Here is a 23,969-nt window from a genome sequence, read left to right on the forward strand (position 1 = left end):
GCGTCGTACAGTGCAGTATACACGTCTGAATGCTAACCCCGGATGCCGTGGATGGAAAAAGAGCGGAGGCTTATTCAAAGATTATCATTATCTAAATACAGATTATAGACAAAATCTCCAATAGGGGGTTTTTGTATTTTACGGGCTGGTATGTAATTATGGATGTCTTTTCGGGATGTTGGCATATTTTAATTCCCTCCCTCGTGCACGCTGTATTAACCGCATAAATGCATACGTAATTTTTAATAATGCATTTTTCGCGCATCTAATTACTGCCTTTCTTGATCCGTGATTTTTCTACACAATATCCAGATTAATATATTAGTAGGAACAAGTGACGTCGTTGAAAATATTTACATTAGAAACCAAAGATACCTCAGTGAATTTTAAACAGCGTACACGAGCAAAGTGTGTGCATATAAAGGATCACGCTTTCGCCGGCAGATCGATTTTAATCTGTCGGAGTAACATGATAATTTTATGCTGAGCATTTCCCGGCGTCTTCTGAGCTTGTTATCCCTTAAAAATGTGGTCCAACGACAACATGCAAAGCTGCCTTAAAAAGGAAATTCATTACTGCCCTGCGGATCGAAGGAAATCACGCACTCCCATCGTCCGGAATTCACATTAACGCTTTTTTGCTGCGTTGCAGAGTTAACGCTTGCCATAAATTTTGTTTAACAGTACATTCTATTGACGCTGCAAAAAGCGTCGCATTTTATACTTGCAGCGAAATCCCCAGTTCCTTCCAACTACGCAAAATCTTGTAATCTTTATTAATTTCACATTTCAACAAACGTTAAATATTTCGAAGAGATCTCTACAGATCATGCTAAAACAAATTTCGGCTTAAAAAACCGTACATCCTTAAAACAATATAAAAAATTTAACAGCATCTCACAGAGTTTTGGAAGTCAATAAATCGGCAACAAACGCAAACAAAAAATGGCTACACTAAATTCAACTGTGGAAACGTCCCACCCAGCTGGGAATATCCAGTCGGACTTTATTCGCCGTTGTCGTGGCGTTTTTCTTGGCACTGGAACAGCCGACAAACTGTGGCCAATTGCAGCTTTGTATACTCTCATCGAAGAGTAAGCCGGCGGAGCACGAGAATTCCGCCGGCAGTTGACCGGTGACACAGCGGATGAATTTCGTACAGTCCGTCGGCACCTGGAAGAAGCCATCCCGCTGGCACAGGTAGGTGGCGCCGGGAGCGGGCGGGTTAGCGGCAGCCGCGGCGGGGTTGTTGATAGTGCTGGGCAGGATGGGCAGCGGTGGGGGACGGGTGGCCACGATGGGCCAGGGTGTGGGAGCCGGTGTCCAGAGACCGGTAGGTTTATCCAGGAGCGCGTCCTTCAGAGCGTTCAATATTGGGTTGCGTCCTGTGGCGAACAATAGTCATTTCATATTTATTGCGCTTATAACGTATATATTACCTGCCGGTGCATAAAACTAAAATATTACGGTATATATTTTGCGAATGAATATGCTTCTATCAAATATCAATATATCCCGATAAGTACAAGAGTACAAGAAGTAGACTGGGTTTTTCATGATATCACTAACTTATAAGGCGCGTCCAAACACGAGTAACAACATATATTTAGAATACGACTGCAAAAATTTTTAAAAATACATAAGATCGTTAGGCTGGATTTACCCATTCCACACAGCTGGTTGTTGTCTTCATAATCCAGTGCCCATACAAACGCTCCTGCGAGTTGATTATCCCAGACATATTTAGCCTACGTGTAGAATATACAAATGTGTTACTTGTTGCAGATACGGTCTTCATCGATAAAGGTGAACTTTATATTTATATACGTACATAGGTCTGTATATGGATTCAATAACGATTAAAAATTAAAGGCGGTTTAACGATGCAACACAGATACGTTATGGGAAATTCAATACAGTACTTCCATGCTTGTTCGTAGTATACATAGACTTTTTTCACACAGGTTTGTACGCCTCCATGAAACGTCCGGCACTACGTAATTACAGATACGCTACGCTAGCTCCTTTGAAATCTGGAGGTTAGAATTACCTTCCGTTGGACGGATAATTCGTCATCATACCCCACCCACTGTCCATCACCGTATACATACGTCAGATTGTACTCGCTATCCTTTTTCCATCCTTTGTTTTTCATATTCAAACAAATCTGCAAACGTTAGTTACAATTGCTGTAAGTTTATGGAATTGAGAAACTGAATAAAAATTAGGGTTATCAAAACGAGCACTACCGCAGAAAAAATAAAAGAACGTCAAAAATACCTCAGTGACTCCCAGAAACCCGGCTTCTCTCAAAAACGGTCCTGCAAAGACAGTTATATATAAGGCGCTAGTTACCGCGCTACGTATACTTAATAATAGCCGATGATTGGCAGCGTGAAAATTAAATACAGTAAAATAACCCACATGATAAAAAAACACTGCATAAACATAATTTACCGGCGTCGTTGGGACCTTTGGTTGGCGACCCAAGTTTATGCTGGTCGGGATCGGCCAGTTTCCAGCCGCGTCCGTATAATGGCACACCGAGCAGCAATTTGGAGGCCGGTGCACCCAGAGCCAGGTAGTGCTGGATTGCCCAATCCTACAAAAAAAAATTTTCAGTGATTTAATTGCGTGTTTGGAGCGTATCGGTACAATGTGATTTTCAAATTAGCCAGCCGTGTATAGGACAGCTATGCAATGCCGAATTTTTTTGTTACGATTGTTATTTACTAGGGAGTGCACCGCTATCGGCTGGCACTAAAAGACCGAAGCGAAGCGCCAAAATAAATAATTCCTTGTACATGACGATTTTACTTGCACGTTTATCTGGTTCAATAATTTTTGTGAAAATCGTAGTACAATGGCAATTCAGCGCACGGGAAAGGAGCAGTTTGATAGCATCGCAACCGAAATCTATATTAATGTAACTACAAATCTAATATCTGGCCTTGGTTTCACTTTTTTTATATATTCAGCATTCATTTTTAATTTTCTATTATATATATCACATTGTACCTTATGGACACCGCTAAATTTATGCATACGGTGTAGATACAAACATGACCTGTACTACTGCTAGTACACTAAAGTAAGTATAATTTTTTACTGACAAGTGACAGAGTAGTTACCGGCACAAAACAATATCGCCTCCCTTACCGCGCTGTATTTCAAATTATAATTGGGATCAGGGTCGTTGATCTGTGGCGGAGTGTACAGAGGGCTGTGATGTGCCAGGGTTTGTGGTGAAACATCCCATGTACCATGGAAATCATAGGTCATAATATTGGCAAAATCCAAATACCTGAAGTTGGTTGTTTTTCATCAGTAAGATGTAAGCAGTAAGCACAAAGTACGCAATTATAATTCCACACTTTCAATTACCATTTCCTCGCATGTTTTTTGTGCTTACTTGAAGATTTCCGAGACATTGTAAGCGTCGTCAATAACCCAGGTTGATGCTCCCAATGCCGCCGTCAGCATATACGTTTTGCCGGTTTGCTTAGTCTTTTCATCGAAAGCTTCCCGAATTTCCTATAAAATAACCGTAACGGCTAGCGTATTTCTCTTTTTACTTTATTTTTTTAATTACTATCAGTTCTTACTTTCAGTTTTTACTATTTCTGGTAAATTAAGGTAAATTGTGTTGTTGTTGTTTACCTTAACCCAGGTTGCAAAATTATCAAAGTCATCCTTGATACCACCGCGTTGCGTTGGATATTCCCAGTCGATGTCCAAACCATCGAAATTCCACCGATCTGGTTTAGGAATTCAAACGTCATATGTAAATCAGTCATATGTAAATTAGAAATGTCTCAATCTTCATGCACACATAGTACATATTCTTTTTTTGAAACAAAGTTCTTGACTAAAATAAAAGTATTAAAAAGTATAGTTTTACCCAAGAAAGTGAAGGTGGTATTAATGAAGAATTTCCTCTTTTCTGGATCCATAGCCAAATTCGAGAACACAGTAGATCCCATATTCCAACCGCCGATAGCGATCAATACGCGCAAGTCTGGATTGAGATTTTTTAGGGCGTTCACCTTTTTGAATCCACCTGTAATTAAATATATGTGAAAATTAAAACCGAAAAATTATAAAGTCAAATAAGAGACAAAAAATTTGCCTAGGTCCACATCCGCCCATGGGTCAAAAGACTTGATTTGATTGTTGACCAGATTGCCGACAAAATAAATTATAAATGTGCACAAATCCGGATCAATTTTATCGGGTTTCAGTTCGGATCCACCGGGACGATAGATGGCGTAGTCTTGGAAATAACATCCCAGCTGTAACAATAGCAATGACTAAAACCACCGGAAATGCACTGAATGAACGGATTTTTACCTCTTTTTTGGCAAAGGTCATACCGCTTTCCTCAACCGTCAACGGTGGCTTGGTGACCCTCACGGGTGGCGGTGGTGGTATAACAACCAGTTGTCCGGGTGGAGCTGTGTCCAGGGATTTCTTTAGCACACTGATGGTGGGATTTTTCCCTGTTTAATGAAAATCAGATAATTGGAATACAGTCATATGCGCAATACACTGTAACACCGATATAAATTGCTGACCTTTTCCACACAGATTGTTATTGTCCTCGTAGTCCAGCGCCCAGACAAATCCGCCTCCTAGTTGATGTTGCCAAATATATTTAGCCTGCAAAAGTGTTTGCCTGATACGTACGTCAAGAGCACTACGCAGATTATGTTACTGGTGTAGAACAAAACTACAAATACTTACGTATACTAAATTTCATACTGAATAACAGCAACTAAGAAACGTCGTATACGAAAATTGTAGTACACTGGCAACTCCGCGGTCTCGAAGGTTTGGCATAATGGCAGAAACCAGATTTAAAGATCATATTCACAAAATATACAGTACTGTATATCTATATATATTTTTATTTTTATTTTTATTTTTTTTTGCTTTTTTATTTTAGTTTAAATTGTCCTCAGTTGGTTGGTTGCACTACAACAAAATATCCTTTCGCGTTTATCAGGCGGAAGAGACAAGATTATTTTCAATAACATTTCAATAGTGTCAAAATCATTAAGCAGAAATACCAAATAATTATTAACACAACGAAATCAATAAAATAATAAAGCGAAAAAAAGAATAAGAATTTATATTTTGAATATTTTGCCTTCCTCACCTTATCCTGCATTCGGTCTTCGTCGTCATAGCCAACCCATTGTCCCTGGCCGTAAGCATATGTCAGGTTGTATTCGGAGCCTTTGACCCATCCATTATTCTTCAAGTTCAAACACAACTGCAAATAAAACGAACGACATAAACCCTTCTGATGGATGGAAAAATTATCTGTACACAATAAAAGTCCATTATTTGTTTCCTCTTAGTACCTCGGTAATTCCCAGGAAACCCTGTTCTTTGAGGAATGGACCTAATAATTAAATGCAACACACTGAAGTGAAACTTTGTTTGTCATAACCTAGCTCGGTCATCCTTTAAATTATGACCTTTTCGTAAAACAGACTTCTCAGCACCTTTTTGTAAAATAGCTGTAATATATTATGTTGCAATTATAACGTACCGGCAGCGTTCGGTCCACTAGCCGGCGAACCCAAAGTGTGCCGATTCGGATCAGCCAGGTTGTAGCCGCGACCGTATAACGGAACACCCAGCAGCACTTTCGAAGCCGGTGCGCCTCGTGCCAGGTAATGTTGGATAGCCCAGTCCTGGAGTCATAAGAAAATTCGATTGGTTTATAGTTTCGTTTATTTGTGACATTTAGAGAGATTTTTTAAAATTTTCTCTTAAGTTTTCATAAATATAGTGAGAGCTGCTGTGACCATTATCGATCAGTCTAGATTTTGCCCCTCTGCACTACAGGTGAAATAAGTAATGAGCCATAATGAAGATAAAGCAGTAGTAATAATACTAATACTACTTACCGCACTGAATCTGACATCATAATTGGGATCGGGATCATTCAGTTTGGGTGGAGTGTATAATGGACTGTGGTGCGCCAGTGTTTGTGGAGCAACATCCCATGTGCCATGGAAATCATAAGCCATAATGTGGCCGTAATCCAGATATCTACGAACAAGGTATGTAAATAAACATTAATACCAAAAACGTAACATAACATTCGTAACGTAACATAACATAACGTTCTTGTAACATTAATACCAAAAACGTAATTAATTAAATTTACATACTTGAACATCTGCTCGACGTCATAGGCGTTGTCAATGACCAGAGCGGATGCTCCCAGCGCCGCTGTTAGCATGTAGTCTTTCCCGGTTTCTGCTGTCCGTTGGTCAAAGGCTTGGCGCAGTTCCTGCGCATCATTTTTGTAGATTAAATTACACATTTTAAATTGTAAAGATTGATCTGTAGCGGCGATACCATTAACAAAGTGGGAAAGTTGTAGTAATCATCAGTAATTCCGCCGCGCTGTGTTGGATATTCCCAGTCCAGATCCAGACCATCGAATCCATTTCGGTCTACAAATGTACGGCATACAATGGTACATAAAAAGTAATTTGTACATGCACTATTTACATGTATACATTTTCCCAAAACTTTAAGCGCAACATTAGCTTACATTTTAACATATTACATTTTAACATAAGCTTGATTGCAGTATATCGAGTGCATAAATACTTTTGATTGTGTGTTTGTGACTTTTTCTTTCTTTTCTTTGACAACGGAATAAATTGCAAAGAAATCTATACCGGTAGATACGTTTGCCAAAAAAAAACGACAAATGGAAGGTCACAAAATCCAACACTACCGCAATATTGTTACTTACCGCAGAAATTGATTACACTGGTGATGAATTTCTTCCGGTTATTGGGATCTTTGGCTAAACGCGAAAAGACCTTTGATCCCATATTCCATCCGCCTGTTGCTACCACTATGCGTAAATCGGGATTTTGCTTTTTGAGATCATTGATTTTTTGGAAGCCACCTGCAAACATTTGGAGATAAACTTATGACTGATGAAAGAATAGCTTTTCACATAATACCGGCTTTTAATAAGTTAAATTCTTATAACTCGTATGTATATATGGCAGTTCACCAAGATTCTTTTTCGTAATACAAAATTATTTGTCAGTTTTGATAAAAGCAACATTAAGGATCTGTTGCAGCGGCACACATTCCGATGTGGCTAACATACCAAGATCGATGTCGGCCCAAGGATCAAATGACTGCAGGGTGTTGCTGATCAGATTGGCGATAAAATAAATTATAAAGGTACACAAATTTGGATCAATTTTATCGGGTTTTAATTCCGATCCACCGGGTCGGTAAATGGCATAGTTTTGGAAGTAACATCCCAACTGTAAATCAAAATCCAAATATTATAAACAACTCAATACAAATGAACAAATGAACGGTTTGGGTTTATTTCCAATCATAACAGTAATATTGTCGCTCAGAATACTGCTACTTCAGGTTAATTTTAAAAAGCAAAACTTTCTTCATACAAATTAAAAATAATTCAATTGCTGAAAATTATAAATACACGCATTAGTGCTGCCGCTATGTGTACCCTTCCAGCGCGTAGTCACAACCTACAATTTGCAATAATAAAAAAGTTACTATAGTTTTAATGTTCGCGGTGTATGCCAGATAAAATAAGATTTGAATAACTGTGTTCTCTTAAAAACCAAAACACAGACTGTACTTTTCATTTTACAAAGACATATATTTTGTACAACTACAGAGTACTTCTATGCAAGAAAAATATACGTTTCGCAGTTTTTAATACAGTCACGTAACATGGCACAGGCAAAAATCAAAACTCAGACAATATTTTATTTTTACGTCGCACTTACTTCTTTTCTTCCTTTAAGACGATAGCTAATAGGCGACCGATCAGCAGGAATATACGCTTCCGTTACCACTTCCTCCGTGGTAATTCCTATTGTCGTCGTTCGTGTTGTGGGTTTGGTCGTCGTCACCACCGGTTTAGCGGTAGTAATAACCGGTGCGGCCTTTGTTGTCAGCGCGGGCTTTACGGTAGCCGGCTTTGTCGCATCCCGTCCACCATTCGGTGCATCCGTTTTACCATACGGTCGCCATGTCCAGCCGACAGGCGCCACTTTGCGTGTACTGGCCGTACTCACGATCGGTGCCTGGGTGGTCTCCTTCTCATGTTCATGCTCCTCGCATCCAGAAACCGGCGATAATATTATCCCAATAATCAGTAATCCCAGTAATAATGATCGCTGTAAATGCCGCATGGTGGAGTTTATCTGCTGCACCACGTCCAATACGTCGACCGCGCAACTGAACAGCTCGAAAATTTCCTTAATGATGTTGATTTTATTGTTACGGCAATAGCCATATTAATCTGGTCATCGCTGAAGAATATACCTAGAAGGCCGCGCGTGTAATATCGTTAACGTTAGCGTCGGAAGATTGGCAGCGCGGGATACATGTGCTTAGGCGGACATTGACCGAAATAATACTATCAGCGGCGCGCTAACGATATTTATTACTGAATGACCCGGCATATCACAGCCGGTGCAAAATATGTTACACGTGTAACATGTAATTGCACTTTTTCATTACCGTAATCAAGAAAAATTAACAACCGTATAGAAAAGAAATTAAACTGCTGTAGCATATACATGTACCTGCCGCAACATAGGATAAAATTTGTATAACAATTCCCGGTTATTAGCAATAGAACGTTTGCATGTTTATGAGTTAGATACGTAATGTACATATGGAGTGGTATACGAATCAGGTATGGCAAAATTTTGCAAAATTTAATCCTGTGCATATTATGCAACAAGTTTTTGAATGCACGTTTTTTTGACGACGTATGCCGTGAAAATCAAAGGATATAGCGTATCTTTGCTAATGGATTCTTGACTTTCAATGCGCGTCAACGCTTTAACGCGCATACAGCAAATAATTTTGCATATAAACTGTTTCAAGTGGGGTTTAAGTCCCGTATACTCTGTAGTGCTGTTCTCTTCGGGCCAAAATGCGAACACCATAGCCTCACTGTTACATTCGAAATGCCAGCAGGCTGAATACTATGATAATGTCCAGAAATCTTAATAAAATCAAATAAATGTTTTGGCACAGAGTTTATCAACTATTTATTAATTTTACAGCTTGCACCAGTTTAATTAATTTCTTACCATAACCGATTATCTGTATATATTAATTTTTGCAGAAACGTTTGGGCAATGTTTTGTCTTTTACACATATTCTGCATTTTTAAGTTATCAGTAAACAGTTTCTACATGCATTGCTTATGTGCTGTTATTTACCATTAAGATTTTTGGGTGTTACCTGAAATTTTGCTATCATGTGAGAAGGCGGATATTTTCACCAGTGAGATGTCAATAACGCTTACAGCAGGTTGACAAGGAAGTCGCTAACGAGATACAAATTGCATGAAGTGATGTTGCTATAAATAATTTGTGCGGTCCGGCATACATATTCATTATTTGTGTGCCGGACCAGCGCAAAAAAAAATCGATAACACTGTAAAAACGACAAAACGTGGCCGAATGTACTTGAATTATCAATTTGTACAAAGCATGCTTTTAGTTGTAGTTTTAGGCTGATTGTAAAAGCATTACTAAGCATACAGAAAAATATCTCTGCCTTAACTAAATCTTTCCTAAGAAGGCACCAATACTTGACTGTCTTGACGTTTTAGGATATAATTTTGGCATCAGCTGTCAAGGCTTCTAAAAAATATGTATGTCCTACTAAAAAACGAAATATAACTTTTTTTCTAATTAATAGGCACAGGAAGTGGACGTGCGCTTAATATTAAATTTCTAGAGGATAATTCTAAACATTTCTAGACTGTACTCTTGCGAAATATGGGATAATCAGTTGACAATTCTCGCGGTAAATCGTATTTTTTATAACAGACATACATTATTAACCAGAAGAAAGCGAAATATCATTAACATTGTTTTACAAACAAAATCCTCAAACATGTATTTCAACAAACAGCTGCGTCAATTAGCATTCCTTGACGTCAGTAGGCTCAACACAAGCATTCCTCTCCTGATGATACTTCCACTGTATCCCATTATGCGGTAAGCACATAAATTCAAACAGATTATACTGCCGGGGACCGACTTTAACACACAAATAAAACTTGGAACACGAGATATCCCGCGCATTACGGAAATACCCTTCCGACCGGCACTGAAAGGTCACACCGGCTTTCACCATCTCACCGACCGGTTGCTCAGACGGTGTATTGAAATTCAGTACTAAAGCCGGCGGAATGGTTGTCGTCGGGGTCATCGTCGTCGGATACCCAGTGCCGGTCATGTACGAGTATAACTGATTAAAACTGTCCCGGTACGCCGATAATGACTGGTAATCACTGCTGGTCTTGATCCCGGGGTTATTGGATAAAAGGTCACTGAGACTACCCAGCGGGGCGAACTGCGGCGGGGTTCCGGGAGCAGAATACCGGTTGGTTTGGAGGAGCGGCTGGGCGACCGGTGAGTACACTCCGGATGTCACGCGATTCTTGGGAATGGTAAAGTATTCGGGCGAACCGGCCGGGTTAATAAACACCGGGCCGGAAGTGTCGGAGGTGTTTTTGGTGCCCTGGATCTTAATGGCGGCCGGCACTTGCGGGATGCGCCGGCGCTTATTGCTAACTGCGCGACGGAAGGACGGGGTGATGGTGGTCGGGGTAGGCGTGGTTGTGGTCGGAAGGGAAGTGGTCGAGGTGGTCTCCGGAGTTGTGGCGGTGGTTGTCGGCGGCTCGGTGGTGGTCGTAGTCGTTGTGGTGGAGGGTAGGGTGGTGGTTGACTGGGTAGTTGTGGTGGTTGTGGTATCGGCGTCCTGCATAGGACGGGTCGGTTTGCGAACGCTCCAGATGCTGGAGAAGCGCGTGATGCTGTTGGCGTTGCAGGGGTCGTTGGGTGGCGGTGGCGTACACTGACCGGTGGATATATCAAGGTACAATGTTTCGCAGTAAATCTAAAACGCAGAATTTCGATGCGTTATAACGTTTTCATATTCTTGTTCTGCTTTGATAATTTTTTTCAGATACTGTACTGTATTTATCTTAAGCTTGGTATACGATCGCATTTCAGTTTATGGAATAAATGGTTCAATGTAAAATTATATACTGTTTTATTATTTTTATTTTTTAATTATATTGTTTTTCTACTATTTAAAATTGTTATTTATTAAAATTCAGCTTTTGTTAAGTAGGAATTTATTCTGTATATATATTTTTGTGTGCTAACCACAAATTTCAACGCAAAAATTGCCGGTTATTTTGGGAATACTTATTAATATCTGCTAACCTCTTGTAGATGGAATTGACCTTTAGTTTCCGTTTCAATACAGCTGTAATAGTAGCCACACGTTTGCAGCCGGTAGATACGCTGCGTTGTACAAATCAGTGCGCCGGTATTGGTGGAATCGTTGTTATTGTTGGACATATGCCAAACTTGCGGTAGAATCTTCACCGGCAGCGCATTAACGGATGCCGTTTTTCGGTCGGCATCAGTGGCAGCGGCGGCGGCGGAAGTCAGGCTTGGATCAGCAGCGACGCCGGCGCTGTCCACCGCGGACAGCGTCTGATCCAGCAGCATGGAGTCCGCGGTGGCTGGCACGCATGGTGGAGCAGTGTCGAGTGCGCTGCACGCGAAGTAGCGCCGGTCAAACACATATCCGTCGTCGCATCGGTAGTGAAGCATAACGAAACTGTTTGGCTCCGGTGTTAATTGAAGGCACCTGTTGCCAACATTCAGATTTTCAATGCCTAATTAAACCAGTCGATTATTTTACAAATGCCGTTTTTATGGATTATTAAATGTTACCACTGTGGTTTTGCCAGCATTGGCTGTAGACACGCAAAGGATATTAATCAAGTACAGTACTCGTACATCATGGTCAGACAAAACAAAGTCATTAGAGCACTGCAAAACTATGCGGCTAAATAATCATGAGTATTTCATACTTTAATTTTACAGCTCATTCTCTGGATATTATTTAACTTTATTTTATGCATAATTTCATATCTGTCATGCAGTTACAGAATAAGTTGAACGAATAATTACGTACAGTAGTATAACAGAATAATTCTGTACAGTAAACTTTGTTGGGCGCACTTTAATGAAACAATAGAAACCTCTGCGTATTATTTTTTTGTAAACTGTATGTAAATTTATGTTGCTAAATGATATGCTTAAACTTAATACATACATTATTTTCTTGAATTGCTTTTGTGCATTTTAAGCATAAAATACGTCGTAAAACTTAAATCACACTTTTATAAATTTTAAGTTTTGTTTTTATTACTGACATACTGTAAGTAGATAAAATTACCGGTAAAACCGTTGACATTTGCTGTCATCTGGATACAGGAAATATCCCGAGCGGTAACAAATCGGTGAATGACCTTTCTTCCCAGCATCCATTGTCTCGGTTGTGGGGCTGTTTGTCGGCACTACCAGCGGCGGTTGATTAAATTTCGTTACTTCATTGGACGCTTCAGCGGATGTTTGCTGGTTGAATTCACTGAATGATTCCGTTGATGTAATCTGCAGCGTCGTACTACTTCCGGTCGATGTACTCGTATCGCGCGCATCACCGCTCGCCGACCCCGGCAGCGTCCATGGCGGTACGGGTGTGGTAAGGTCACCGCTAACATCAATTACCGCAACAGCCGCAACATCGCTAGTATCGGTTTCAATGCTTCCCGGTTCCGTCACATCGGTCTCCGGTGTGATGTCCATTTTCTCCGTTGACTCGATAGGGTTTGCGGTTACGGTCGCCGGCAATTCAGCAACCGGTGGATCAATACACGGTACCGTGCCCGTCTGCTGTACACACGCTACGACGGTTTCATCAAACACCATATTCCGTCCGCATTCAAAATCATAGGAGATCCACGTCCCGGAGGGTTGCCCGGCATCGGGAATCCACTCACACCGGCGGAAACGCTTGCAGGAAATTTTAGAAAACCCGGCGGCGGTGCACACTGCGACTTTATCCTCGAGCGGATCCGGGGTCACCGCGGCCGGCTCCGTTTCCTCGTCGCCCAGCGAAGAAAGGTCAAAACTGCCGACTGAACACTGCAGATTCTCACTAGTCGGGTCCACGCACTGGTTGACCGTGACTGAGAACACCAGAGACGGCGGACATTCGTGGACGGAGACAAAAAAGTGTAACGGTCCCGCTAAACGCCGGCACACCATAAACCGTGTGCTGCACGGTGTGGCAAACGGTAACGGGAAGGTACCGTCTTTTTTACACAGCAATCGCGGGCGCTCCTTCTGATTTTTAACCGGTGACAAAGTCGTGGTGATAATGTCACCGGCGTCCGTGGTCGAATTGGTGACGTAATATTTGGTGACACTGGCGTCGGTGTCGTCGCCGTTGGCACACGCCACCGTGGCGTTATACTCACAGGTTCCGTTGTTAAAAATTGTATGCGGTGGACACGTAAACCGGAATAACAAAAAGTTCTTAACCCAGGAATATTTTTCACATTTATAAAATATACACGGTATTGATGTGGGATATGTGCCGGGTGCGGTACACTGGAATTCCGTGGGATTAGTCACCAGGATCCCGGTGGCGGTTAGGTACGGTGGGGGTTTCAATGCTTGCTTAAACAACCAGTTAGGATCGGTGTCGGTGCCCATCACACTGCTGATATCCCCGAAGAAAAGCCGGTCATCGGCCGGTTTCACCGGCATCTTCGGCACAAATCGGATCTCATTGTCGCTGGAAATAATGGGTATAGTGGTGGTACTGGCCACGCCCCCTCCTCCTGGGGGAGCGGTCACTCGCGTGACCTTTCGCGGCATGGTCACCCAGACGGTAGCAAATGTGGCGCGCGGTGGCGGTGTGGGTTTGAACGCACCGGAAGTGGGGTTCATGTTGGAGGTCACCTCCAGCTCGTCGACGATGGACACACAGTCGGCCGTCTCACTGGCCCATGTGCAGGATTTCCGGTCCTCGTCGAAGAATAGTCCAGTGGGACAGGAGAACTGTTCAATCTTCAAGCTGATCACACTGGTGGTGGAGCAGCGGAAAAAACGCCGGCAGTTGATGGGATTCCGGAAGAGGGTTGTGGGCTTTCCGGACGCGGGAAAAGTCTGCTGAGCACGACAACGTTCCACCACCCAGGAGGGTGTCTGTGTGAGCAGAGGATATGCATCACCGGTGTCCATGCGTTCTTCACTGAGGGGCTTCACACATGCGCGTACGATCGGCTCATAGACGAGATTGGACTCGCAAGAAAACAAATAAACCTGCAAAATGGATGTTTTATTAACCAAGGTTACACATATAAATATGAGACACATATATGAGCTGACAACAAATAGTACAATAATTACACTCAAATTCGGCAGTAGTTTTATTAATCACAAAATGGAAAACGCAACTGGAAGTCCCTATTAATTATTAAGCAATATTAAGGGCAATGCAAACAATGCAAACAATCTAATACCTGGGTAATGCAAACAATCTTCAATCAATTTTAGTGGCAATTATGTCAATCAATTAACAAAAATATTAATTATCAGGAAATAATAAATAAACCAGCTAGTGCTTAAAACGTTTTGGTTTTCCGTATGCTTCCTGGAATTCAATAATAAATTACAACTATAAGTACGCTGGCGGAATATATGCAATACTAATTTTCGGTTATAATTTTAATCAGTACTTGTAAGATGCGTACATTGGATGCGATTTTGTAACATAATAAGACAATTTGCGTCATCAAGAACTTATTAGCGCACCATGAATGTCGCCGGTGACAATTCGACACAGCGGTAAAATTTGGAATTATTCGTGGGATGTGGGAAGTAGCCGGTAATTTTGCATGTTAATCCCGATAATTCCGAGACGTAGGAGCTGGGCCGCGGCGGCAACGGCAGCTGGGATTTCCGCTGACTTGACCCCGGCAACCGACTGACGCCAATAACCGGCTGCTGCTGCAATAACACCTCGTCGTCGCTGTTGCGCCGGGAAACATTTCCCGGCTGACAGGGCGCACTGAGCTTAGCCCAGTTGCATTTCTGACTGATTGTATCAAAAATTCCAAATGAGCACCGATAGTGTTCTATGATCATAAGAGTGCCCTGTCGACGACACAGGACATACTCCGCACAACTGCCGGTATAAGGGAATATCCCTTCTTGCCGGCATGACAGAGTCAGGGAATCCGTGGCGTTGGGCAAATTTTTCAGGGAGATCTCTTGCCGCGCCAGGAGAAAGTATGTACTCCGTAGATTATTGATGGCACTGGTTGATAAGGATGCACAGGATAATATTATGAGTAATACCGTATGAATAATACTGATCAGGGTCTCCATTAATAATGATCGCTTATATAACATAAATACAATCTTAATCACATAACTGGCCGGGAATATGCACTCAATTTGAAAATTATACAAAATTACGCATATATATAAGAGAAATTAATCGTGACCTTTCGATGACGATTGAATGTTCCGTGCATCGTTTCGGCGTTAAATTAAAGGCTGTTGTTTTACCGGTCGGTTTTAAAATGAGAGAAGTGAAAATGGTACCGGCAACACAACACTGGGCGGATTGGAATTGCTGTGCTATCAGCAGATGTCTAGTCATCATCTGTCATGTGTAGCCAAACATACACAACATTTCATTACGGCTCAGCGGTACTAATAAGCCATCGCCATTCCCGCTTTTCGTAAGAAAAAAGCTCGGTCATTACCTTCCTGCTGGTACACCTTAGACGTTTTTCGTACCCGACGAGTGAAGAAAAAACTCCACTTAACCGTGGAGATTTTGGATAAATTCACAGATCATAAAATATGTTTATCGTACGTTGCCGCTCACCCTTGCCATCGCCTCACTTTCGCTATATACGTGAGAACGTTTTTTTCCGTAATATTTTGTACGGAATTAATTGAGCTTTTCCAATGAAGCTAGTAATTATTATCAATAACACAATATCTAATTCTGGTGTGCTTTTGCTTTTAGTTCATAACCCTCGATTAACAACATTAAATGCAGTGCACAAACGTGAAGCCAGTGGACGTACACAATGCGTATGATAATTAATAGCGATAAGTAACTAGATCTACATAAACAAGCTGTATCGATATATGTAAACTTTGAACTGAAAAGCGAATCCTTACTAGCAATTTTTTAAATGCTGCAAAAGTGAACTAAAAATCCCCATAATTGTTAGTTACTTTTGGGATATCCGTACAAACAAAAAACAAAACAGCGAAACCAGATATATCGGTACAGTTTTAGTGGTCGTGCCGCTATCTACCAGATAGGTACAGTTTTACTGGTCGTGCCGCTATTTATATATCTATCTGTACAGAGTTATCTGTACAGAGTGCAGATTGAATGACTGAATTTGTTTTTTATAATAACGAAAGCGATGAGGTTAATAATTACAAAATATAACCACTGAAGAAAAATGCAGTCAAGTCATAAAGTCGTTGTGCTTTATTAATTTAAGCTCACAGTCTTCTCTTTGAATAGTTATATAAAACTATAAAATCTGCAAAAATCACCGTATACTCGTACAACGCACATACCACTGCATATGCCGTGCAATGTATACCTTCTACTAAGCTTTTACAATTTCTAATTAAGAAAATTAAATGTAGATTAGACATCGGAATAATTACTAGAATAATCCGAGAAATTGCCCCGTTTCGATGCCGGCCTGATGTTGGGTAATGACCTTTGACTGTAAGAACGCATCGGTGACGTCGACAAGGGCGTGGTGCCATTACAGCGCACGCTGGTCGTCGTGCCGTTCTGCCCGACTGTGAGCAGTTTCACGGAACCGTTGGGCTGCTGCAGGAAAGTCTTCCCGCAACGGACATACTGCAGATCATAGGGAACGGATATTGGGCGTTTGTAGGGATGCACGGGGGATGATTGGGAGTTTTCATTGGAATAATAGCCCTTGGCAAGTTGTACCGGGCGACGATGGTAGTGGATAGCCGGCGTGCGACGCAATGCCACGGCTTGCCGGTGCGCTTCGGAATGGGGCAGACGCTTCCAGCAGTACTTGCGCATCAAATAGCGAAAATCACTCTGTCAAAGAAAGTACATAAAAGTATTATAAACTTGACGTAGTAAATGTATATAATACAGTCGATATGCACGCGTAGTAAAATATAGTAAAATATGCTCGTGCATAATTTCAAGGCTGTTACTTATGCCTGCATTTTTTTAACAGTTCCACTTAACATATTACAGAACCAAAGAAAACGTATAATGTCACCAATATTTTTCATTTTTACTGTGTCGTCTTGCAAGTGCCGGTAGTGAAACAAATGCATAATCTCACACTTACTTTAAAATTATTGTTGACCAGTACGTAAATTATCTGCAAACACCAAATAATCATTAAATTTAATTGTGGTAAGTACATGTACATCACGCAGAATACGTTGTAACCTAAACACGATAATATTTGCTTACGATGTTAACGATGACAGAAAGCATAGCCACAAAGTGACAAGTGACAAACAAGGTATGATAGTATTTGGGCCGGAGATCTGTCAGAAACGTTGAGAAGTCATGGAGGAGAAAAAATGTTTGCAGCGGTAGCCATAAGATTCCAAACGAGAGCACCATCAGAGCCAGCATCTTGACTACCTGCCAAAAACATTCTTGTCACTAATAATATGGCCATCGTAACATGGTCTTGGTTAAAAAAAACATGTACCGGAACCAGCACGAGGCCATCCCCCATACGCAATCAAATGCGTGGTTACAACCATTAATATGCTCCCGGTGCCGACGCATTACGACTGCATATTTACGGCAAGAAATGATAATAATTATTGAGATAGAGAGGAGTATGTATCTGTACGAGTAGACACCGACAGACATAAGCGAGACACCGGTAAAAGATGGGACAACACAAATCATGTAAAAACACTCGATTAATTTCCGGTTACAAGAGCTATTCAGGCGGCATGTTGTTTTGACGAAGATTGTCACAACAGATAAACAGGATTTACCATGATGGATAACACTTACAATTGTTAATTTGAATAACCAGTAAATAAAGTAAAATTGAATCAGATACGGTAATCCTCATTTTCAACAATTCACGTGCAAGTAACGTAGTATTACGCGCAGTGATACTACGATGCTGGTAAGTGATTCATATGCCAACTGTATTTGTTTAACAGTCTGGTTGTAAATTTCGCGTAGATAATCACCCGATAGCATTTCAGAATTTAATTTGATTAATATTCGATTTGCGGAAAATAGTTTCTTTAAACACACTACCAACATGTTTTATTTTGATCTGGAAATAAGAGCAATTTAATTAGGGAGCATTAGTTATATGTTTGAAATGAGCCCCCTTTCTTCCAGAGACATTTAACGCTTCCACCGATCTGCGATAAATAAGAAGAAATATACATAACGCAATCTTCTTCTCTGACACATGCCCGCAGTTTATGATCACAATAATAATCATTACGTAAAAGTAACAATATGTTTACATCGGAGGTCAAATCTTTTCCAGAAAAGATTATGTTACAATTATTCGATGAATTAGAATGGTTATCTTGATAATCGCATCGGCGGCTCAATACTGTTTATAAAAAGCGATGATATTATAGTCTGAATGCACGGCCTTATCCTACTGTAAACGCGCCCTCCAGCCAAACCCGATCCAGCGCTTTTTATCCATTACCCGGCTTAACGTACACAATACACCGAAACAATCACCGTTTAATATAATACCTTTCTTTTGGACTGCAACTGAACCTTATCCCGGGAATCGGATGCCTCACCCGGCGTTGTCCGCTCCCAGAGTTTCCGCCCAACATACGTGTATGCACAGCCGATGCACAGCAGCGGTATAACATAATCCACGGAAAAAACACAGATTGTGTAGAAGCGACTGTAGATACTGCTCCAGTCGATCGACTGATCATACGGCCACGACGGCCATGTCTCCAGGCACAAATAGGTCATGGAACCGTTGGTGACGTCATAGGTGTGTAACGGTTGCACTTTACTGACGTAGAACTGGACACTGGCCTGCGCTAATGACCATAGCCAGATAAAGCCGAGAATCTTGCAAAGGTCACGCGGGGATTTGGCGCCGCGCGTCCGAAACGGCCGACAGATACTGCGCAGCCGGTCGATGGAGATGAACGTCTGGGTGTAGATACTGGAAGACACCGCTGTGTGCTGCATAAAGGAGACGGCCGGACAAAGAAAATGTGGATAAATCCATTTGCCCAATAAAACTGCAATAACAAAAAAACTTTTGACCGATTTATTGAGTTCGCTTCTTTTCTGTATAGGAGACTGATGGAATTGCCTGGAAAAATATTCAGGAAAAAAGTGACCGATTAAGTGTCAGCTTATTCAGAATATTTAATAGGAAGTCCTGCGTAGCCGGGATTTGCGGAGCGGCGCATTATGAGATTTGAAAACGCTAATTATATTACACATGTATAATTTTTATCGGTGCTTAACACATGGATCTCCGCAAGTACAGTACGTCATCGGAAACAGCGGTAGACCAACCAAATGCAATAACTTTTCACGGTTACACTAATAAAAAAAGTGTCGCGCAAAGATAAACTGCCGGTTAGGAAAATTCCGGCGCCGGCATAATCAGCCAGTGCAGCAGTTAACTTCTGTGCAGATAATCCACAGGGAATATATTGCCGGCATCTTTGGGATTCGCTTTTCTTAAGCGTAACGAAGTGCATCGCGCCCGACGTGTTAGTAGCGAAAAATGTGAGATAAAATGACGCATTAAACAATCACTTCCAGAGCGGCTCCAGATTTTGGCAGTTAGTGCAGATGCCTTTGTATGGTCAATGGGGAAAAACATTCAAGTGACACCGTCAAGCAGCAGTTGACGCAAGCAATGAAGGGTTATAATGCCACAATCGCGTGCATATGGCATAAATAATAAACAATAAAATATAAAACATACAAATTAAGTATCTGCCATAAAATATTTACCTGGCATGCTAAACACGAGAGTAAAAAGAACAACGTAATAATTGCTTGTTTGGCCTACAAATGTGGTGCGCACGCACAACACCTGATGTAATTAGATAACGGCCGGAAGGTCAAACTTGAGACAGAAAACACCTACCGTGTAATCAGCGCAACATGAGTGCTTTACAAACAGCACGTGTTCAAAGTATTCGCACTCGTAGAATATAAGAATGACACTTACTGTCTTTTTAAAAATATTTTTGTTTAGTCATTACTAAATTTTTTTATTAGGTTTTAAAATAATGTACCACAATATCCTGTATTTGTATAAAAATGTCTGTCGAACAAAAATTTTTATTAAGCATGCCGTTGCATTTGTTTCAAGTATTTAAGGAATGCGGGAGTTTTCCTTAATTTGGCTTTCCGGTTGGACCAATTAAGCGAAAACGAAACGAAAATTAATGAAAATTTATGAGTAGTTTGACAAACATCTTTTACTGAATGTAATGAAAATGGAATTCGATGAAAATCTTTTAATGACTGGAATGAAAAGAAATTTATGGAAATTCCTTAATGAAATGAACTAATTGGAAATTTTTAATTAAACATCGTAAACCGTAATAATTTTGAAATCTTCGTTGCGTTATTTCCTCTTTAGCCATATGGGCACGTGATGTTGTTTGTACCTTGGGTGGATGTAAAGGGCATACAGGCGATGGCCATGATGAGATCGGAAACGGCGAGATTAATGAGGAACGGCGCCAGTTCCGTGCGGGATTTATGTCCGTACGTAAAGACGAAGATGACGACAATATTGCCGGCTACCGATATGAAAATGTTGATACCGTAGAGAAAAAATAATCCCACTTGGACCTCATTAGGCAGTGTATAATGATCATCCAACACCGTATCAAAATCATAATCCGCTACCGATAATACCGAGATATTGCCGGTCTTGTACAGATCGACATCATCGAGGGGATACTGTTCGGTGCTGCCCATACTGCCGCCCCGGATAGACTGCGTGCTTCGCGCATCCACTGACGCATTTAATGATTAAGATTGAAATAAAAAGAAATAAATAGTCCTGGTGTGCGATTAATTCGTATTAACGATGTACTGAACAAAGGCTACAGTGCAGCATTAAATTCACTGTTGCCGGCTGCATGGTTCTTTTTGCGGTGAACAGGACGATGATCTGTAGTTGTGCGCGTCAATTTGGCGGCGGAAATATAATTATGCGGAATGATGACGCGGGGATATCTTTCAACAGAGTCGGATGAGTGGCTGCAAAATTCTTCCGGATCCTGGTTTCAATATTCTCTCATTCACAGAAAGTCATTTATACTCCTAAAAATACAGCGGAAGATGGCCACGTTGGAAGCTGCAAGAAGGGTATAGTTAGCCTAATTATCTCAACTGCACGTGGCTGAGATGGTCATGGCGCAGGGCTCTTAACCAGGCATACATAATCATTACCGTATAAAATGGGAGTACGATACTCTGTAAACTGTACAGACTTAATACAAAATAATATATCGATATCAGAACGAAAAAAAGTGTCACCGTTAATTTACTATACGGTATAAAAGGCAGATTTTCCTGCGGAAACACGTCAGTACAATTTTATTTGACGCATAATATATTATTACTTGGTTAAAAGATGCGATCTTTTAATATTTTCTGTATTGTGCATCGTTGTTAAAATCCATACGTTTTTAATTTGAAAATCAAGGTATGCCAAAACTTAAAAATTTCATGTACACATACGGAGCTGTACAGATATGCGTATATATATATGGACGACAATTTAAATGCAATCGTACTTGAAAAAAAGTTATGCCACACCGACAAAATGTTCAGCATTACTTATCTCAAGCAAAACTAGTTCGATAAATATCATTATAAATTTTCAAAAAATTAGCATATCCAAATAAGCCCAAGCACCAACACGGTGCTTGGGCTTATTTGGATATGCTAATTTTTTGAAAATTTATAATGATATTTATCAAACTAGTTTTATAATGATCAAACTAATTTATAATGATATTTATCAAACTAGTACACGCTTCTAACCATAAGTGCCCTTTGATTCGGCGTCTAGCCAGCATGTACAGATACAATACAGTATAAGTTAACAATAACTAACATACAGAGTGTGCATGCCGGTTAAAACCGACATGACTAATTTAGCGGGTTAAAAGTATATTCCCGATCTATAATCCATAAAATACGAGCACACAATTATCACCCACAGCAGTTTGCATTACATATTTAAAATCTGCAGAAGCTGTTTACAAATGAAAAGATAAATAAATCCAAAGCGCAAGAATATCCCTTACGATTGCTTATTACTAGTGCGCAGCATACTTGCTGTACTAAAAATACTGTACAAAAAGAAATTGTTCGAGATCTCGGATTTCAGGCCTTTTAAAAAGAGCTAAATTTTGGCGCGATAGCCAAATAGCTTTACGAATTAAATACTAATCAATTTTAGACCGACAAGTATATAAGTCACTCGCTTTTTATGACGTAACACATATCGTGGATCATCCAGACGACGCACCATTTATCCACGCAGTATGCGAAATTGCCGACCGCTTCTGTGTATTTATATTTGCCTCCAGGCCAGAATACCAACATACATTCTCCCGCAACAAATCGGACCATTTGACAATGGGATCATTTCCGTAAAATTCCGCATTTCATGGTGATATTTATTCGCGGTTAAACGCAATTCAGAAAAAAAGCAGTAATTCGTACAATAGCGACTATCGCAATGGTGGCCATGGCATTACGTGAATACCGGGTTAGACGTTACAGATGATATCCTGCGACAGATGCACTGACCACAATCATCGGCAACTTGCATACATGCGTCGTGAAAAACTTACTGCATATCGGAGCGGTAATGTTGTGGGATCCTTGTCACTTTTGATTATCCCCAGGAAGACTTGCAACGTATGTGTATACGCTGGTGTGTAAAGGAAAATGGCAAGGAGCCGGGTTTAATTGTAATAAAGCAGCAGCAATTCAATCAAGTGGAAATGGCTTCGTTAGAATTGATATAATCAGAATTTCCGTCTAAGCGGATTTACAGAGTCGCCGGCTACGGGCGCGCGTTGTGATCCCATGACTGAGCATGTTCCACGCACGTATACCGCGCGCAATCTCACATTGCACGGCACTGATTTACCGATTCAAGATTAAATGGCAATTATCCGCTTAATGAAAATAAAAATGTTTGGCGAAATATTCCAGGGAATTGACCTACTCAAACATAAATTTCTTGCTGAATAATACCTATTGACGCGTGTACTAACTGCAAAAACGTTAATCGTCTGTTGAATACAAACACGTGAAAATATGCCGGCTGAGCCGCTTGAGTCGTCGACCGATTTTTGTTGTTGTATTCGCGCACATACTGCACACACAGCACACACACACGTCGTGCGCGGCACCAAGTGAGTGCCCTTCTTCCCATACGCATGACGCTCAGGGAGTCCTGGACCTGCCCACAAGTGCACTCATTTCCGGAAATGTTCTCGTGCTCTCTGACAGCAGGCGTATCTGTACATTATAAACCAAAAGACCACGTTTTTTCTTTCTTCGGCGCGCACAAAGACAAATATGAACCCGGCTGTTTTCTCATAATTATAAGCTGTTAATTATATCTCAAAGGTCAGAAATGATTAAAGGTTTCTATCTTCTACAGCGCAGTCATGATTTCCTGCAATATTTTTATAAGGGCAATATTCTTTTAACTGAAATGAAATGTCATGCCTTTGATGTTGAACGTCAGTAATATGGTTCTTGGCAGTATTTCCCATTCAAACGGTTATTTTTAAAAATCGTAATCGTATGATGTCGCAATGTGTGCCATGTGTGTGTGTGTGTACGCTGCAGGTCGTGGATAACTTGTCAAAAGATTTTTTGTATGATGTCGTTTTCTGCATCACTGCATTAACATAACGTTTAGTAATTTAGCTATTGTGACAGCCACTTTAGTTGTTGCGCAACCAAGAAGATAT

The 23,969-nt window shown here is 40.8% G+C and overlaps 3 protein-coding genes across 5 annotated transcripts; all 3 read right to left on the reverse strand.

The window, feature by feature from the left end:
• Nucleotides 1-757: 757 nt before the first annotated feature.
• LOC129582554 (probable chitinase 10) lies at nt 758-8,335 on the reverse strand. The gene is made up of 21 exons (XM_055474075.1): nt 7,812-8,335; nt 7,151-7,313; nt 6,782-6,940; nt 6,376-6,473; nt 6,186-6,307; nt 5,919-6,063; nt 5,558-5,702; nt 5,367-5,407; nt 5,159-5,275; nt 4,575-4,659; nt 4,351-4,499; nt 4,130-4,292; nt 3,902-4,060; nt 3,661-3,758; nt 3,413-3,534; nt 3,160-3,304; nt 2,458-2,602; nt 2,281-2,321; nt 2,051-2,167; nt 1,664-1,748; nt 758-1,385 (listed from the first exon to the last, which is right to left on the reverse strand). Exons 1-21 carry the CDS (start codon nt 8,217-8,219, stop codon nt 961-963), a joined length of 3,132 nt encoding a protein of 1,043 aa, XP_055330050.1. The 5' UTR covers nt 8,220-8,335; the 3' UTR covers nt 758-960.
• Nucleotides 8,336-9,943: 1,608 nt separating this feature from the next.
• On the reverse strand, nt 9,944-15,462 carry LOC129582682 (mucin-5AC-like). Its single transcript, XM_055474262.1, has 4 exons — nt 14,739-15,462; nt 12,313-14,246; nt 11,286-11,718; nt 9,944-10,953 (listed from the first exon to the last, which is right to left on the reverse strand). Exons 1-4 carry the CDS (start codon nt 15,336-15,338, stop codon nt 9,973-9,975), a joined length of 3,948 nt encoding a protein of 1,315 aa, XP_055330237.1. The 5' UTR covers nt 15,339-15,462; the 3' UTR covers nt 9,944-9,972.
• A 977-nt stretch (nt 15,463-16,439) lies between these two features.
• LOC129582639 (substance-P receptor-like) lies at nt 16,440-23,336 on the reverse strand. Of its 3 annotated transcripts, none has more exons than XM_055474201.1 (6): nt 22,833-23,336; nt 20,625-21,288; nt 18,718-19,229; nt 17,437-17,613; nt 17,309-17,341; nt 16,440-17,046 (listed from the first exon to the last, which is right to left on the reverse strand). In XM_055474201.1, the coding sequence occupies exons 2-6, from the start codon at nt 20,938-20,940 to the stop codon at nt 16,612-16,614; spliced, it is 1,473 nt and encodes a 490-aa protein (XP_055330176.1). In that variant the 5' UTR covers nt 20,941-21,288; nt 22,833-23,336; the 3' UTR covers nt 16,440-16,611. The 3 variants fall into 3 exon arrangements, with proteins under 3 accessions (XP_055330176.1, XP_055330175.1, XP_055330174.1); XM_055474200.1 differs by having other exon boundaries at nt 20,625-21,322; XM_055474199.1 differs by having other exon boundaries at nt 22,505-23,336.
• Between the last annotated feature and the right edge of the window lie 633 nt (nt 23,337-23,969).

The sequence above is a fragment of the Paramacrobiotus metropolitanus genome, unplaced genomic scaffold (genome assembly GCF_019649055.1).
Source record: "Paramacrobiotus metropolitanus isolate TYO unplaced genomic scaffold, Prichtersi_v1.0 Parri_scaffold0000008, whole genome shotgun sequence".
Classification (NCBI taxonomy): domain Eukaryota; kingdom Metazoa; phylum Tardigrada; class Eutardigrada; order Parachela; family Macrobiotidae; genus Paramacrobiotus; species Paramacrobiotus metropolitanus.